The sequence below is a fragment of the Anabrus simplex genome, chromosome 11 (genome assembly GCF_040414725.1).
Source record: "Anabrus simplex isolate iqAnaSimp1 chromosome 11, ASM4041472v1, whole genome shotgun sequence".
NCBI classification, from domain to species: domain Eukaryota; kingdom Metazoa; phylum Arthropoda; class Insecta; order Orthoptera; family Tettigoniidae; genus Anabrus; species Anabrus simplex.
In genome coordinates, this window is record NC_090275.1 from 71,690,141 (window position 1) to 71,706,849 (window position 16,709).

Here is a 16,709-nt window from a genome sequence, read left to right on the forward strand (position 1 = left end):
TTGCAAATTTCAGCCTAGAAGTATTTAGTTCACAGTTTCTTTATCACTGTGATATTTATGTTCGGGCTATTAGGTTTCTAAATATTAATTTTGGGTGGAAAATACTTAGACAAACTTTGTCTTTGTATCTAATCAGGTTTTGCAGTACCAGAGACTTCTTGCGGTCGTCACAGGGGGTGTGGCCGGGAGCACTGCTCAGTTTCATCGGGAGAGGAGGCCATCGCTAACGATCAAGGCATTGTACAATTTGACGACAACAGAGAGGATGCACCATCAATGAAACGAGGGAGGTTTTGTGTTGAGAGCCTGATTCGGCTTGTACGGAAATTGTATCTGCAGATGCCACGACCTGGAGAAAGTTGGGGTAATCGGTAATGTTACAGCTGGTAGACGTGGAGCTCAAAATGTGTTCAGAGATCAGGCTGGACCTAATGCACATGCTAAACGTAATGTGAATGAGACTTGCATAAGTGCTTGGCGACTTATGATCACAGACAAGATTTTGAAACATATTTTGACATGTATTGAGACAGAGGCACCGAGCTCGATAGCTGCACAGTCGCTTAAGTGCGGCCAGTATCCAGTAATTGGGAGATCGTGGGTTCGAGCCCCACTGTCGGCAGCCCTGAAGATGGTTTTCCGTGGTTTCCCATTTTCACACCAGGCAAATGCTGGGGCTGTACCTTAATTAAGGCCACGGCCGCTTCCTTCCACTTCCTAGGCCTTTCCCATCCCATCGTCGGCATAAGACATATCTGTGTCGGTTGCGACGTAAAACAAATAGCAAAAAAAAAAAAAAAAAAGGAGACAGACACATCGTGTAGTGGTGTTGATTGGTGTCTAAAGATTGAGGAGATGGAAGCCTTATTGGAAAATTAACAATGGCTCATGATAGATTCAGAGAAATAATGCGTTTCTTGAGATTTGACGTTAAAACTACAAGGTCAGAAATACTAAAACAAGACAAATTTGCATTGGTATCAGAAATCGGGTATGCCTTCATTGCAAATACCCAATGTAGCTATGGTGGATATATAACTGTTGACGAGCAGCTCTTCCCTTCTAAATGCCGTTGTAAATTTACGCAGTTTATGGCCTGAAAACCAGACAAATATGAGCAGAATTATTGGATGGCGGTAGACAGAGACTCCAAATATGTCGTGAATGCTTTTCCGTATCTCATCTCGGAAATGATAATGCTAGGCCAAATATCGAACGCCTTGGTGATTTTGTAATAAAGAAGTTGATGGAACCATATATGAAGAAGGGAAGAAATGTCACATATGACAAATTATTCACCTCCTTATCTCTCTCCGAAACATTGAAATTAAATGCAACAAGACTTGTCGGTACCTTGAACAGAGCTCGCAGGGAAGTACCAGTATGTGTGAAAAAGGCAAAACACAATTTGCACAGCACAGTGCTGCTGAAAAAACATGACACATCTTGACAATCTATCAGCGAAAGAGCAAAAAAAAAAGTATTCGTTCTCATCACTATGCACCCTGATGTGAAAATAGAGCCTGGTAACAAAAAGAAGAGGCCAGACAGTCACATTTTACAAGGGCACAAAATATGGAGTAGATGTGATTGATCACAGGGCTCGAAAATACTCAACCAAGGCACCATCCGGACGCTGGCCAGTTCTTACATTCTACAACTTGCTGGATTTGGCAGGAATAAATTCCTGGGTAGTGTACAACTCACTGAATGAAAAGAAACTGAAACACAGGGACTTTATTCTGCAGTTGGGTGAGAAATATGCATCAACTAGGATTGCAAATGCCCGCACCATTATTCCAGGCGAGATTCCTGAGAGACAGGGAAAGCGCACACGTGGTCAGGTAAAGTCCATTTACTAAGGAAACAAATCGTTTGTGAAGTGCCGTTTCTGCAAATATTCTTTTTGCAGGAAGTGTACAGCTAAGGAGTATTATGTATGCTTAACGTGTGTCGTGTGAAATGCCATTCCTGCACAGAAACAATCTGCAGCATACTGTACATCATTGACATTCGCCAGTTAAGTTACACAATTGCCTAAATGTTCCTTATTTGTATTCTTAATATTCTAAAATTCAAACAAATTATCTAGCGTGTGCACCGGTATATTCTTTAGTTACCAAATCACCATCCATTCATTAATAATCACAAAAAAGAGTGGTGGGTCGTAAGTGTCGCAGCCGCAGTTTTAGAGGGTATACATATTGGCGCGGTTCTAGTGTTGAAAGGCACTACAATACAATCCAAAACATTTCACAGAATAGGATTTCAATATCCTCCCTTCGTCGCCCCCCGCCCAAGTCAACTCCTTACCTCCTACCACGAACTGTCAAGGGTTCAAAAGGCGTGCAGGACCAGCCCAGTCTCTCTAAGCACGAGGTAATCGCCGGCATGCTGGTTGCAATCCAAGTCCCTCGTCTGGAGCTCCGCGCAGCTGAGGAGAGCCAGACGAGGAGGGAGGGGGTACGATAGCTTATTGGCTAAGAAGGAAGGCAAGGCACGGCACCATGGAAACCACCGGTAAGCGAGTGACGTAGGGAAAGCAGTCGCGCAACGCAAGGGCGAAGGGAGAACACACAAATTTTAAACCCCGTCCAGAGGGGATGTTAAGAAAGAAAACTTAATAACAATCTTAATAACTCGAAAACATAGGAAATCTCTAGGGCAGTTAGCGCCAAACCTAGCACATATGAAATAAGAATGTAAATGTTAAAATAGCTGGAAAATAGGCAACGCGTAGTCTGGAAGTGGGGAACTTTGCCATGAACTCACGACACAGTATATATTGTAGTTGTAGTCCTATGTTCTGTTAGTTCTTCTTTGTTCCAGATTGAAATTTGGAATATGTTTCTTATAAACTTTTTGTATTTTTTCTATTGTGTTGAAGGATCATATTTTTGTAGTTGTCTGCTAAATATTTTGTAGTAATTTCTTAAGTTTGTTTTCTTGCTATTTATTTTTGTCATTAGAAATATATCTTTTTGGTATTCACATTTGCCTCTCACCCAGAGGCCCCGGGTTCGATTCCCGGCCAGGTCAGGGATTTTTACCTGATCCTGAGGGCTGGTTTGGGTCCACTCAGCCTACGTGATTAGAATTGAGAAGCTATCTGGCGGTGGGATAGTGGCCCCTGTCTAGAAAGCCAAGAATAACGGCCGAGAGGGTTCGTCGTGCTGACCACATGACACCTCGTAATCTGCAGGCCTTCAGGCTGAGCAGCGGCCGCTTGGTAGGCCAAGGCCTTTCAAGGGCTGTAGTGCCATGGGATTTGGTTTGCTCTTAACATTTAGCCCCCCCCTCATTACTTTTTGTGTTATTTTTGTTTTGTGAGTTCCAAGTGTGGTTCTTCCGTTTTTTGACTCTGATACCTTAACCAGGCTTGATGTCAGTCTTCCACTGTTTTATCATATTCTTGGTTCCACCAGTGGTGTTTTTTACTTGGATTTGTGGGGCTGCTTGTTCAGCTATTTGTTTCAATTGGGGGAATTATTTTCTCTAGATCATCTGTTATTTTTATATTCCTAGTTCGTTCTTCATATTCCTTGTTATTTATCACTTTGAGGGTCGAGGGTTCTCTTCTTTATAGGGCGGGATTTTTTCTTTGTCAGTGGGGTGAACGAAATTTTTTTTAAATTGAGTAATAATCTGATCCGCTAACTGTCCCTCTCAGTAGTTTCACTTTGCAGATTTCCCTGTGGTAATTCTTATCCATACAAACATCCAGTTGCCATTCTCCTTTCTGCCAGTCTGGGTGTTACAGTAAAATTAAATTCTTTCAAGGTCCACCTATTCAATACAATGACGTTTTATTGTATACAGTTGATTGCTGTGATATAAAATTCTTAAAGTTCCGGCTGTTTGTTACATAGTTCAGCCTGTGTACATCCAGGATAAGTGAATTTGTGCTGTTGTATGCTATCTATGTGAGTGACATTTATTCCTTTGATATTAGGTGGTTCCAGAGAAGTTTACTTTGATCACGTAAGATCGTGATATAAATAAAGATGAATTCCCACTTCAGTTTAAACCTTGAGCAGCATATTAAATGTGTTGTTACACAGACGGAGACTCCAGTTAAAATTTTGATGTGATTTTTATATACACACTAGCTGATGTACCCCTGCTTCGCTACGGAATTCTAAATTTTATACAGAATTCTAGGTTAGGTAGTGTAAACGTGGTGAGCAAGATTGTATTAAGTTGCATAGCTCTTAAAGTTGCCCTAGAAGCACGACGGGCACATCACCAATGTCTTTTCTCATATGAAGACTGGGTTAGGGAATATTCATTGTAATGGCAGGCCAGCTTGCCTACCGTCAGTCACAATCAGGTTGGGGAGTTTTCATTATAATGGCAGACGCTCACTCTCCGCTTGCCTGTATAGATTCTCAGAAAGACTCTCTCAGTGGTTTTCCCAACTGAAATGAACATGGGTCATTACAATGACATCAGTAAGAATGGCGCGATTAAAAGCTATGCCTTCATATGAAATACTCGATCAAATGAAAAACCACAAATTTTCTCACTTTTAACGAACAGTACTATGCTAATACCAATATAAATGGTCCGTTATTGGACATTATAAATTTTCCAGCTAACTCATTCTTGGCTGCCAGCGTTTCGCCCTCGTGTGCTAGGGTGGGCTGATCAGTTGGTACCTAGCACACATAACAATACGCTGGCTAGTGCATACCGTGGAGGCCACTGCGTAGGCTAACTGGAGCCACCGGCAGTGCCAATGCACTAAGAGACTTTGTCTCATTATCAAAAATTGATGCCTGCCTGGCCATCAGATGATATAGATGTTGATTCCCATAGGGAATCTGAAATATTTGTCCTGAATGAGTAAATTTATAATACCAATATAAATGGTCCGTTATTGGACATTATAAATTTTCCAGCTAACTCATTCTTGGCTGCCAGCGTTTCGCCCTCATGTGCTAGGGTGGGCTCATCAGTTGGTACCTAGCACACCTACCAATACGCTGGCTAGTGCATACCGTGGAGGCCACTGCGTAGGCTAACTGGAGCCACCGGCAGTGCTAATGCACTAAGAGACTTTGTCTCATTATCAAAAATTGATGCCTGCCTGGCCATCAGATGATATAGATGTTGATTCCCATAGGGAATCTGAAATATTTGTCCTGAATGAGTAAATTTATAATACCAATATAAATGGTCCGTTATTGGACATTATAAATTTTCCAGCTAACTCATTCTTGGCTGCCAGCGTTTCGCCCTCGTGTGCTAGGGTGGGCTCATCAGTTGGTACCTAGCACACCTACCAATACGCTGGCTAGTGTATACCGTGGAGGCCACTGCGTAGGCTAACTGGAGCCACCGGCAGTGCCAATGCACTAAGAGACTTTGTCTCATTATCAAAAATTGATGCCTGCCTGGCCATCAGATGATATAGATGTTGATTCCCATAGGGAATCTGAAATATTTGTCCTGAATGAGTAAATTTATAATACCAATATAAATGGTCCGTTATTGGACATTATAAATTTTCCAGCTAACTCATTCCTGGCTGCCAGCGTTTCGCCCTCGTGTGCTAGGGTGGGCTCATCAGTTGGTACCTAGCACACCATTTATATTGGTATTATAAATTTACTCATTCAGGACAAATATTTCAGATTCCCTATGGGAATCAACATCTATATCAGTACTATGCTGCCGAACTAACAGTCCAAAGCTACAGAGCTGGAATGACCAAGACGCAGACATCCGTGAACAATCTTCGTCCTTTTTTCGGCGGGGGGTCAAATAGTGGATAGTCCCAGGGCAAAAACTATGCCCGTTTACTTATCTGTTTCCTGGGAGTACCCGATGAGTCGGAAAATCTCAATTCACTACACTGGCGGGGGAAAGAACTGTCTGACGTGGAGGCAATTTTTCCTCCAAGCCAGAGAAGAAACCACATCTTCGCTGCTAACTTGGAAGATAATTAATGTAGATTTAAATAAGTGAAGAGGAAGAAGCTTTTCCTGAGAAACAGCTCTCTTCTGGGTTGAATTTTGAGTTATCTAGTGAATTGTGGTACTATAATTTGGAATAGGGCTAAATTGTAATTCCAGACCAGTTCATACTACTACTCCTACTACTACTAACTGAGCCTCTGACTTAAGTGCGCACACTGCTCATTCAAAACAGCGCGTCAGAGTAGGTATCGAATAGCTGGCATACTATGATGAACCAGTGTGTTACGTACCAGCATTATCAGAAAATGTATGAACCAGAGGATTGGCATGATAAAGAAGAAAGTTATCTAACTCCTCAGCTATTTCCCGCCAATATTCAGTTAGTCTGTTATACTCAGTACGCAGCAGTAATCCCATCTATCGGAGTTGAGCGGCAGCATAAGAGACAAAGAACATCACAACAAACAACGGTCAGTGTAATGTTATTGTTGATCTATGTTACGCGCTTTCGATATTGTAGGCCGTCACATTATTAATTGTCTTCCGGTTCTGAAATACCACTGTTATCATAGTCGGTACGGTAAAACTGAATAAAACATAAATGATCGGAAATTATATTCTCTGTAACTTTTGTTATGTAGTACTTTTCCATAGGACCAAGAACATAGGTATTTAAAAATTAAATTTTAGGTGCCTTCCCCTAAACTACCATTTCACCCCGGATAAATAACATTGTCTATAGCTTAAACTGTAGTTTCTTATTCCCCGACTCTATATACCGATTTTCATTAAATTCTGTTTACCCATTTTGTCGGGGCTCGGCGTTGGTATGGACTTAGCAACAAAAATCCAAATTCATGAATATCTGTGTTATCATAGCCGGTACGGTAAAAATGCATAAGACGTAAATGATCAGAAATTTAATTATATATAACTTTAGTTATGTAGTATTTATCAATATGACCATTAATAATATAAATATTTGAGAATTGAATTTTAGGCCTTCCCCTAAACTACCATTTCACTCAGTGTGAATAAAATAATTTATAGCCTAGATTGTAGCGGTTCACCCCCCCGACTCTACATACCGATTTTCATTAAATTCTCTTAAGCCTTTTTCTCGTGATGCGTGTACATACATACATACATACAGACAGACAGACAGAAATTACGGAAAAGTAAAAACTGCATTTTCTTGTTACTATGGACATGATCGATACAGAAATACCATTCTTTTCAAATTCTGAGCAATGTACAGACAAAACTCTTATTTTATATATATAGATTTCAAAACATTAGGTGAATATGTTTTATAATGTCTGGTATGTGAATGTTAATTTGGTAGATCGGGTCCCAATGGTCGTACATCATACCTTGACACCTTAGCAGGGTATGTCAAATCGAAGTTATACTCCAACTGCAGGCATAGCCTTTAGCGATCCATTTCATCTGTACCGGGCAAGTTGGCCGTGGTGTTAGGGGCGTTAACCGGGCGAGTTGGCCGTGCGCGTAGAGGCGCGCGGCTGTGTGCTTGCATCCGGGAGATAGTAGGTTCGAATCCCACTATCGTCAGCCCTGAAGATGGTTTTCCGTGGTTTCCCATTTTCACACCAGGCAAATGCTGGGGCTGTACCTTAATTAAGGCCACGGCCGCTTCCTTCCAACTCCTAGGCCTTTCCCATCCCATCGTCGCCATAAGACCTATCTGTGTCGGTGCGACGTAAAGCCCCTAGCAAAAAAAAAGTTAGGGGCGTACAGCTGTGAGCTTGCATCTGGGAGATAGTGGGTCCAAACCCCACTGGCGACAACCCTGAAGATGGTTTTCTGTGGTTTCCCATTTTCACACCAGGCAAATGCTGGGGCTGTACCTTATTAAGGCTGCGGCCGCTTCCTTCCCACTCGTAGACCTTTCCTATCTCATCGTCGCCATAAGACCTATCTGTGTCGGTGCACCGTAAAGCAAATTGTAAAAATATATATATAAACAAAATTTCATCCGTCAAAAGTTTGAGTTTTCCTAGTTGTATGACTGAATTTATATTATGTGTTGGTATGTTAAAAAAAAAAAGGTTCCTAGAAGGAAACCATAATTTAATTTCATCAATTTCAAATGTTAACATTTAAGCTCTTTAAGTCTTTAGGCTTTTCGAATCGTGAAATTACCAGCGTTTCACTCCAGTGTAGCAGTGGGCTCATCAGTTGGAATGCTACACCTTTCCAAGATGCTGGCACTGAGTCTACATTTTGATCTTCTGTCAGTCTTGGGTATTTTCAGATGTTCTGATACATCTAAGTTATCTTGCAAGTGACTGCTCACCATATCCAACTGCAGTCTTCCTTGGCATTGGCCAGATAGTGGATTTTTCCTTAAAAAGATTTCCTTCCATGTTTGACTTTCAAAGGAGTCAACCTTGTATGGTGCAAGCTTCGAATTACAACTACGGTTGTTAACTGTAGAGGTTGTCGTGTATGTGGTCCACGAAACATTTTATTTTGCTGCAGTTCACTGGCAAGCTGGTGACGTACCCCCTATCTGTCACCTCGGACGTGCCATGTTGGAGTATCAGCTCTCTACCTGCTATGACAGCATTGTGGGTTCATGGTCACTATCATCTACTGCATTATACCATTTATTATTGTATATAGAAATACATGCTGATTAACTTCTCTTCAGCTAACAAGTGTGGAGGTTTTAAATTCCCAGTGTATTTCTTTTTTAATAAGAAACTCTAGATTTAAACCAGGATGAATAGAAATGTCTCTAGTGTAAGTAATCGGTCTGAATTACCAAGGGGGATCAAATATAAATCGGAATTTTAAAAAAAATTCTTTTATTGAAAAACTCAAGGCAATTACAATTTATTTTTCCACATAGTTTCCTGCTTTGGAAATGCATTTGTCCGAGCATATAGGCAGCTTTTTGATGCCCTCATCGTAAAAAGATTAGCGTCATGTCACTAGCCAGTTGCGCACGAAGTCTTCCACACTCGTCATCTTCAAATCGTTGCCTTCCTAGAGCTTCTTTAAGCGGTTTGAACAGATGGAAATCGCAGGGCGATAAGTCTGGGCTGTAAGGAGGATGATCAAGTGTAGCCCAGTGCATTTCCTGTAGCTTGGAGACAGTTAGAGCTGCAGTATGGGACCGCGCATTGTCGTGGAGGAGGATGACCTGTTGAATTGGTTGGTCTCGTCTTTTGCGGCGATATGCAACCCTCGCCTGGTTCAACGGCTCGCAGTAGTAAGTAGCATTGATTGTGCGTCCCTTATGCAAAAAATCAATCAGCAAAATGCCTTGCCGATTGAAGAAAATGGTTGCTAGAACCTTGCCAGCTGACAGTAGAGTCTTGGCTTTCACTGGTGCTGCCTCCCCTTTCCTCCGCCACTCCTCACTGGCTTGTTTGGATTTGGGAGTGTAGTAGTGGACCCATGTTTCGTCGCAGGTGATGATCCGACTCAAAAATGCATCACCTTCTTCTGCAAACCTTGCTGTAAGCCTCTGACAGACCTCCAAACGTCTCAACTTCAGATTTTCGGTCAAAAGGCGAGGGACCCATCTGGATCACACTGTTCAGAACTGTAGGTTGTTTGTGATGGTTGCTTGACAGCTCCCATAACTGATTCAGGCTTGTTCTGCAATTTCTGATATTCTCGCCCGTCGATCGCCATCAGTAATGCCTTTAACCGCACAAATGTTTTTGTTTGTAATGCTGGTCCGAGGGCGGTGATTGTGTTGCTGATTTTTCCACACATTCTCATCCTTCCTTGAACTCTTTATGCCAGGCAAACACACGCGTCCTTGACAATGTTTGATCACCGAACTGTGCAGTCAATCTCTGGCAAATTTCCGCCGCTGTAACTCCTTCACGAGCAAGAAATTTAATAATTATGCATTGCGCAGTGGAGAGGTGCACCTGTTGTTGCGATATCGTGAGCATTACTGAGGAAATGGCGGGAAATATCTAACAGCACGCTCTCCCCACTCCTAACGGTCCCGCCTAAGCATAGCAGAAGCGTGGGGCCAGTCCTACAAACCGTTGATGTTCAGGAACAAAAATCGACAAACTGTTGATGTTCAGGAACAAAAATCGCGTTTATATTTGATCGAACTTCGTACATGTGAACAGGCACGGCGTGAATGTGCTCTGCCACCTGCAGCGCTGCTGTTGAGCTAAAGCCAAGTAGGCACGCGTTTGTCGGTTTACAGCAGAAATGTGGAAACACTTTTCAAATCTATTTCGGTATCCGTAAATATGTGAAATATCTGGCGTTAAATTTTTGTGAACTGAACGGCGAAAGATATTAAGTATTTTAGAAGTAGGATATATACTTTGGCATATGTTTCAAATTAATTCTGCATGTGAATATGCCTACAACTTGCTGTGTTCCGAGTTTCAGTCTGGTTACAATAAACGGTAGAATGAAAAATGACGTTTCTTTTCACTCCCAAAAAGATCTACTGTATTCTCCAAGATGACAAAATTGTTAGTACCAGTAAAGCTCAGGAAGAAATTTGTAGCAAGCTTACCTTTGATTAGCCACCATTATCCAGTTGGGAAGTGGAACCATGTTTTTTCAGCAATTCAAAAACCAGTGTGATTCTTCACTTCTGTTGATATATTATTAATAGTGCAAGCAAAGTGACCAACTGTGCAGTCCGAGGCCAGAATTCAAATCTCCCTCAGTCAGTACACTGAAGCTACCAGCTACTAGCATTGCATATCATATTTTCAAGAAATGTTATTTAAATTTTAACATTGAAGAAATTTTTTTTTGCAAGAAGTGATGGACAATTTTATGTAAATAATGTTTATATTCTATATTTAGTGTATTCTGAAACAGTTCTTAAAGGACATGGGTTCTTCCATTTTTAAATTACTAGACAGCAACAATGAGCATTGTAATCTGTTACGAGACGTTATGGCTGAAGAAGTCTCAAACGAGACTAAACGTGTTCCAAAGTATGTTTAATCAATTTTTGTATTAAATAGTTTTCACTTGTAAAGTGAAGTGTATTGATTTTATGCAATATGTGTCGGTTAGCTGCAAAACATTTCAGAGGAGGCAGAACACAGTCCATTTTCAGTTCTAAAATGTCTACAAGAACATAGCAAATCATCCAGCTATCACATTTGACCATCAAATGAATTGTTATTGATGTTGTCATGCGGAGGAAGTTGTGAGAAATCTTTGAATATTAGGAGCATTATGAGGAGAAATATTTCAAGAACGCCTGGATAGTTTACCTTTAATTACTGTTTCTCATGGACTAGATTGCTGAACATGATCAGGATCAAGATTTGGTTTTAAAAATCAATTTTCCACTACATAAGATGCCAATCTTATTTCTGAATAAAGGAAGTACCAGTAACGAAAGAAATGCAAGCTTGTTCGATCGCAAAAGATTCCCAGAAAATGTCCACAATATTCACTTAACTGTCTTCTGGCTCTTTTTGTTACTCCCTCTTTTGATGGTGGCTTGGGGGCCGATGACCTTAGATGTTAGGCCCTTTTAAACAACAAGCATAATCATCATCGATGTTGGCTTATTTTGTTTAACCTGTGATGTGCTCCTTTTCATTATAATCCTGATTCTGTTAAACAGAACTTGTGTTAGAAAGCGCGTGCAAGAATTTCTTCCGCCATTCCATTGGATGAAAGATAGGAAAGAGTGTGAAACTAAAATTTTATCTGATCGAACGGGCATACAGATCTTTCTGGATACATTTCATCAGTTCTTTCAAAATTTCATAATTCAGTTTGGCAACTGGAATGCCTTTTCAAGATGTATATTCATCACTTCTGCAGGGTCATAATTTTGTTCAAACCCACTTATAGCTGCACTGTGGCCTCGGGGACACACCACTCACCCGCCAACAAGCCAGTCTCTTTGACCAGCCGCTGCTCCACTTTCTTGTACTCTGCTGACCTTGCTTCCCAACCTTTGTGGGCAGTCGAGCTGTTGTGCCATGGATAGAAAGCCTGCGGTGCTCTTCTGTTGTACATGTGTAAGGGAAGAAATAGTCATCATTTGAAAAGAAGAGTTGCAACGAGTTAATGAGATTCAAAATCAACTTTCAACGTATAAGGTTATGTTCAATTCATATAGTACACATCGAAGAGATGTTAGGTATAGAACAAAACTGGCCAAATGGACAGCAGTGGAATTTGAACCCACAACCATCCAGAATTGTGGCTTAAATCCCATCCAACCAAACAAAATTGCAAGACTGCAAATTAGGGCAAACATTTGTTTATAGGAAGATGAATTAGGAATAATTAACCAAGGGGGATATTCGTTCAAACTTCTTTGAAATCATTTAAGAGAAGATAAGGCAAACCGCTGATAGGGAATTTACCTCCCGCGTGCGTAACATCCTAAATGCTGATTACAAAGTATACGGGGCAAACAAAACGTTTCCGTTCGACAACCGTACAATCCTGAATCACCGTGAGCATTGGGGCACTCATCCCATTGACGCACTGGGTTGAAGATCCCTGTGTGGTAAAACACTGTGGCCTGCTGCGAGAAGAAGTCCGTAACCGCCTGCTGCATATCCTTGTCCGACAGGAAGCGTCAACTCTGACTGTGATGTCAAGATCTATTACTAGCGCACAAATGGTTAGCCGCCGGTCGGTCCAAATCGCCACGTCCACCACCTGCTTCTTGTTCTCCATAATGGACGAGGCTGGCCTCCCAGTCTTAATTACAATTTATTAAAATTCGTATCCACCTTATTCAATACCAAAAATGTTGTTAAGATGAAATTACAACATGTATATTTATTTTATCAGGACTAGTTTCGACGCTTTATATTGCGTCATCATCAGCTGATATACACTGGAAACATTGGCAAACATATATAAGTTTATCTATGTCACACACATTATAAAAACTATGATAAAGATTTAAAAACTATATTATAATTATACTATTTCCGAGTCCATTATTTTAGCAATCCAAAGTTTAATAATTGCAATTATTAAACTTTGGATTGCTAAAATCTGATGCAGTTTGGTTTAAATAATCATTAAAATTAAACAAAACTAATAATAAAATCACGATCTTCTTAAAAACATTCACTTTGACGTTTTCTAAAAAATGTTTTTGTAGAAACATATTAAAACCATTCAATAAAGTCCTCAGGCTATTGCCATGTAGTGAACATAATGTCGCAGAATAAGGTTAAACAATCTTCTTAAATGACATTGACACTGTTTGACACTTCAAAATCTTTTAAAACCATATTAAAATTATTCTGTGAAATCTTCAAAATGTTGAAATGTGGCGATCGTGAAAAGGGGCGGACTCAGAAGCCGGTGCTTTATGAAGTTACCAATTATTTCATTCTCAGTTCAATGCGGACCTGAAATAATATGAATATGTTAACCTTCACTTTAACTGAAAAAGTGTAAACTTTACATCTTATAACATGTGACTCACCTCGTGAGATCGCTGTCCTTGCAAAGCATCGTGTAGCTAAGTGAACCTTGTTGTGTCAGCAATCCAGTGTCCAAGGTTGGTTTTGGGTCAAAGAGGGGAACTAGGGGAAGGAGGGAGGAGCAACTGAGGGGCGGCAACCTGTTGGAGCTCCGGAGGGCGTGATCGTGGAAGGCAGTATGTAAAGCTACTGCGCATAATATGAAAAACCGTCTTATTGTCCGGTATATGTATATTTTTAAACAACTCAATAAGAAAATCAAAAAGAATATTTGTTTTTCCGGAAATTTCATTTAAATTAAAATTTGGATTAAAATACTGATCTAAATGTATATAACAGCCCTCCGTAACATCCAGTAAATTACCTTTCCCTAAGCTTTCCAAAATTTCAATGTCTTGTTCTATAGAAGTGAATTTATGTTTTAGATCATGTACATGCTGGCCTACCGCTGAAAATCTGTTATATTTTATTGCATTGACGTGTTCTGTGTATCTAATTTTAAAACTGCGTCCTGTTTGGCCTAGATATGTACTATCACAGTCATTGCATTTAAATCTGTATACTCCCGATTTGGTATACGGGTTCGACCTATTAACCGAAGTTGCATTGTGCAATACTATAGTATTATTATTATCAGTGTGAAATGAAATTTCCATGTTAAGTTTTTGAAAATATTAGTAAACTTATAAATATCTTTGTTATAAGTAAAAGTTGCAAATGTCTTATGATTGGGTTTGTCCTTGACCAAAGCAGTTTGCAATCGGAATTTAAACTTGTTAATAATACGTTCTACAAAAACATTTTTTAGAAAACGTCAAACAAAGTGAATGTTTTTAAGAAGATCGTGATTTTTTTATTAGTTTTGTTTAATTTTAATGATTATTTAAACCAGATTGCATCAGATTTTAGCAATCCAAAGTTTAATAATTGCAAGTCTTGGACAATATGGACTCGGAAATAGTATAATTATAATATGGTTTTTAAATCTTTATCATAGTTTTTATAATGTGTGTGACGTAGATAAACTTATATATGTTTGCCAATGTTTCCAGTGTATATCAGCTGATGATGACGCAATATAAAGCGTCGAAATTAGTCCTGATAAAATAAATATACATGTTGTAATTTCATCTTAACAACATTTTTGGTATTGAATAAGGTGGATACGAATTTTAATAAATTGTAATCTTGGTTCAATACGGACGAATAATGAAATTTATATACTTAACTCCCAGTCTTAATGTCGAAATACGACCCGCACTGAACTTGGTGCACCATTCCACAACAATGGTTTTCGTTCTCCAATGGATACCCACCGGTGTTTGTCCTTCGGCAGCCAAGAACAGAATTACAAGATATTTAATTTTTCCTTTGTAAAGAACAGAATAACAACACATTGGTCCTGTTTGGACTCATTTGGTAATAACATCACCATAGGTCACCTGGCCGCATTTAACGCACGCTCCTTGGCACGACACGATTGCCACACTAATCTCTTTGCCTGCATGTCCGTGCTTATATACCCGCATCATAGTCGTGCTACGTTGCATGTCCACTGCAGCAACGCCCTCAAACGGAAACTTTTTGATCATCCCTTATTTGGTCGGTCTTGCTCAGTTGATAAGAGAATCAAAATCGGAAGGTCATGGGTTCCACTGGTGTCTGGTTTTTTGCCATTTTTGTTCTGTTGTTAACATCTCTTCAGTATCTATTGAACACTAAATATGTTGAAAGTTTATTTCGAGTACAATGCGGCTGTAAGAATTAAACATTCATTGAGTTAAAAGATGCTAAATTACTTAAATAATATTAGTGAGGCAGCTCAGGTTGTTCTTTCGTTTTATGTTGATGCATGAGAATGTTTGCGCGCTTTGGGCCAGCAAAGGGGCCACAGTGCAGCTGTAATTCAAGACCTTGAATTATTATTTCCATTCCATTTTAAATATTTTCTAAGTTAAACTGTACTGTCGAAGTGTTAAACGATGACAAACTTCTGTTGTAGAGACATCAGGGTGCTGGTTGTGGAGCAGTTGACCTCATTGAAGACATCCATCCAACAAGATATGCCCGAATCTTTCTCCAGCCTTTCATTCCTCACAAGTAATTTCACCGATATTGATTCCATCCCCTCTGATGCACCACATGTGATAACCTCTCGACGACCTGTCTGTTCTTCCCCCAATTCTAGCAAAAGTTCCTTCGCCAATGTGAACTCTTCATGGGAGATGTTAAGTTCCATTCCTCCACTGAATTGCGACCATTCTGCGCCAGCAATTCTTCTTCTCTCGGCTGTCAAAGAGAAAGAAAGTTTCAAAAGCCTAGAGGTAGACTCAGCAGAAATAACAGAGGTGTCCGATCAAGATGATTCTGGTAGTAATGAACACACTGTTGTTGCACAGACTAAACAAACCGGGGAAGATAAAAATGAGCTGGAATTGCTGTTCGATGAAGTGGGGAAGCAGACGAAATTAAGTTCGACCATTATTTCAGTCCTTAGTCCACCTCATCAGTTTAGTCTAAAGGAGCCTGAAGGTATCTCGCAATACAATGAATCACAATTAAATTCTCCATTACATTCAGCTATTCTCTCTGTAAATAAGGCCGAGAGTTAGTTAGACAAGGAAGAGAAGGATGATTGTTCTGCCTTAGGATGAAAAGACCAACAGTTTTTTATTACCTACAAAGTATGCTTTTATAAATTCATATGATGAAAGTATTATCAAACGTAAGATTTAAATTTATATATTTTACCATTTTGAAATTAAGTTTTTAAAAGAGATTTTGTTTTGTTTGTTGTACAGTGTGTAATCGTGCCTTATAAAATTGCATGTTACTGTGATAGAAAAATTGTAAAATAAATGCATTGTGTTCTTCAAAAGCTGTATCCCTTACAAATTCTTTCTTTATGTACATTCTTTCATACTTACTTACATTTATACATCCATAAATACATCTTTGTAACCGAGCGAGTCGGCTGTGCGATTAGGAGTGCGCAGCTGTGAGCTTACTTGCGGGAGATAGTGGGTTCAAACCCCACTGTCAGCAACGCTGAAGATGCTTTTCCGTGATTTCCCATTTTCACACCAGCCAAATGCTAGCGCTGTACCTTATTTAAAGCCATACCCCCTGTGGGTGGGGGACGCAGACGAAGAATTCACCCATGGTATCCCCTGCCTGTTGTAAGAGGTAACTAAAAAGGGCGACCAAGGGATGACCAAATTAGAACCATGAAACTACTTGTGATTAGTACCACCACGCGGGGAACACCATGGGTTGCTTTTACTTGCGTGTAGTACCACTATGTTGGGTACCAAATAGGTTTGTGAATAGTAGCAAACGAGAGCGCGAT

The 16,709-nt window shown here is 40.0% G+C and overlaps 1 protein-coding gene across 3 annotated transcripts in view; it reads left to right on the forward strand.

The window, feature by feature from the left end:
- LOC136883523 (myosin-11) overlaps positions 1–16,709 on the forward strand; it is an 88,747-nt gene that overhangs the window by 61,306 nt on the left and 10,732 nt on the right. Inside the window, exon 5 of one of the 3 annotated variants that reach the window (XM_067155888.2) lies at positions 15,363–16,228. The exons of the other annotated variants lie outside the window; for them this stretch is intronic. Coding sequence (XP_067011989.2) covers positions 15,363–15,972 — 610 coding nt within the window. The 3' untranslated portion in view covers positions 15,973–16,228. Of the gene's footprint in view, positions 1–15,362; positions 16,229–16,709 lie in introns of those variants that run through there. 3 annotated transcript variants of the gene reach the window in all.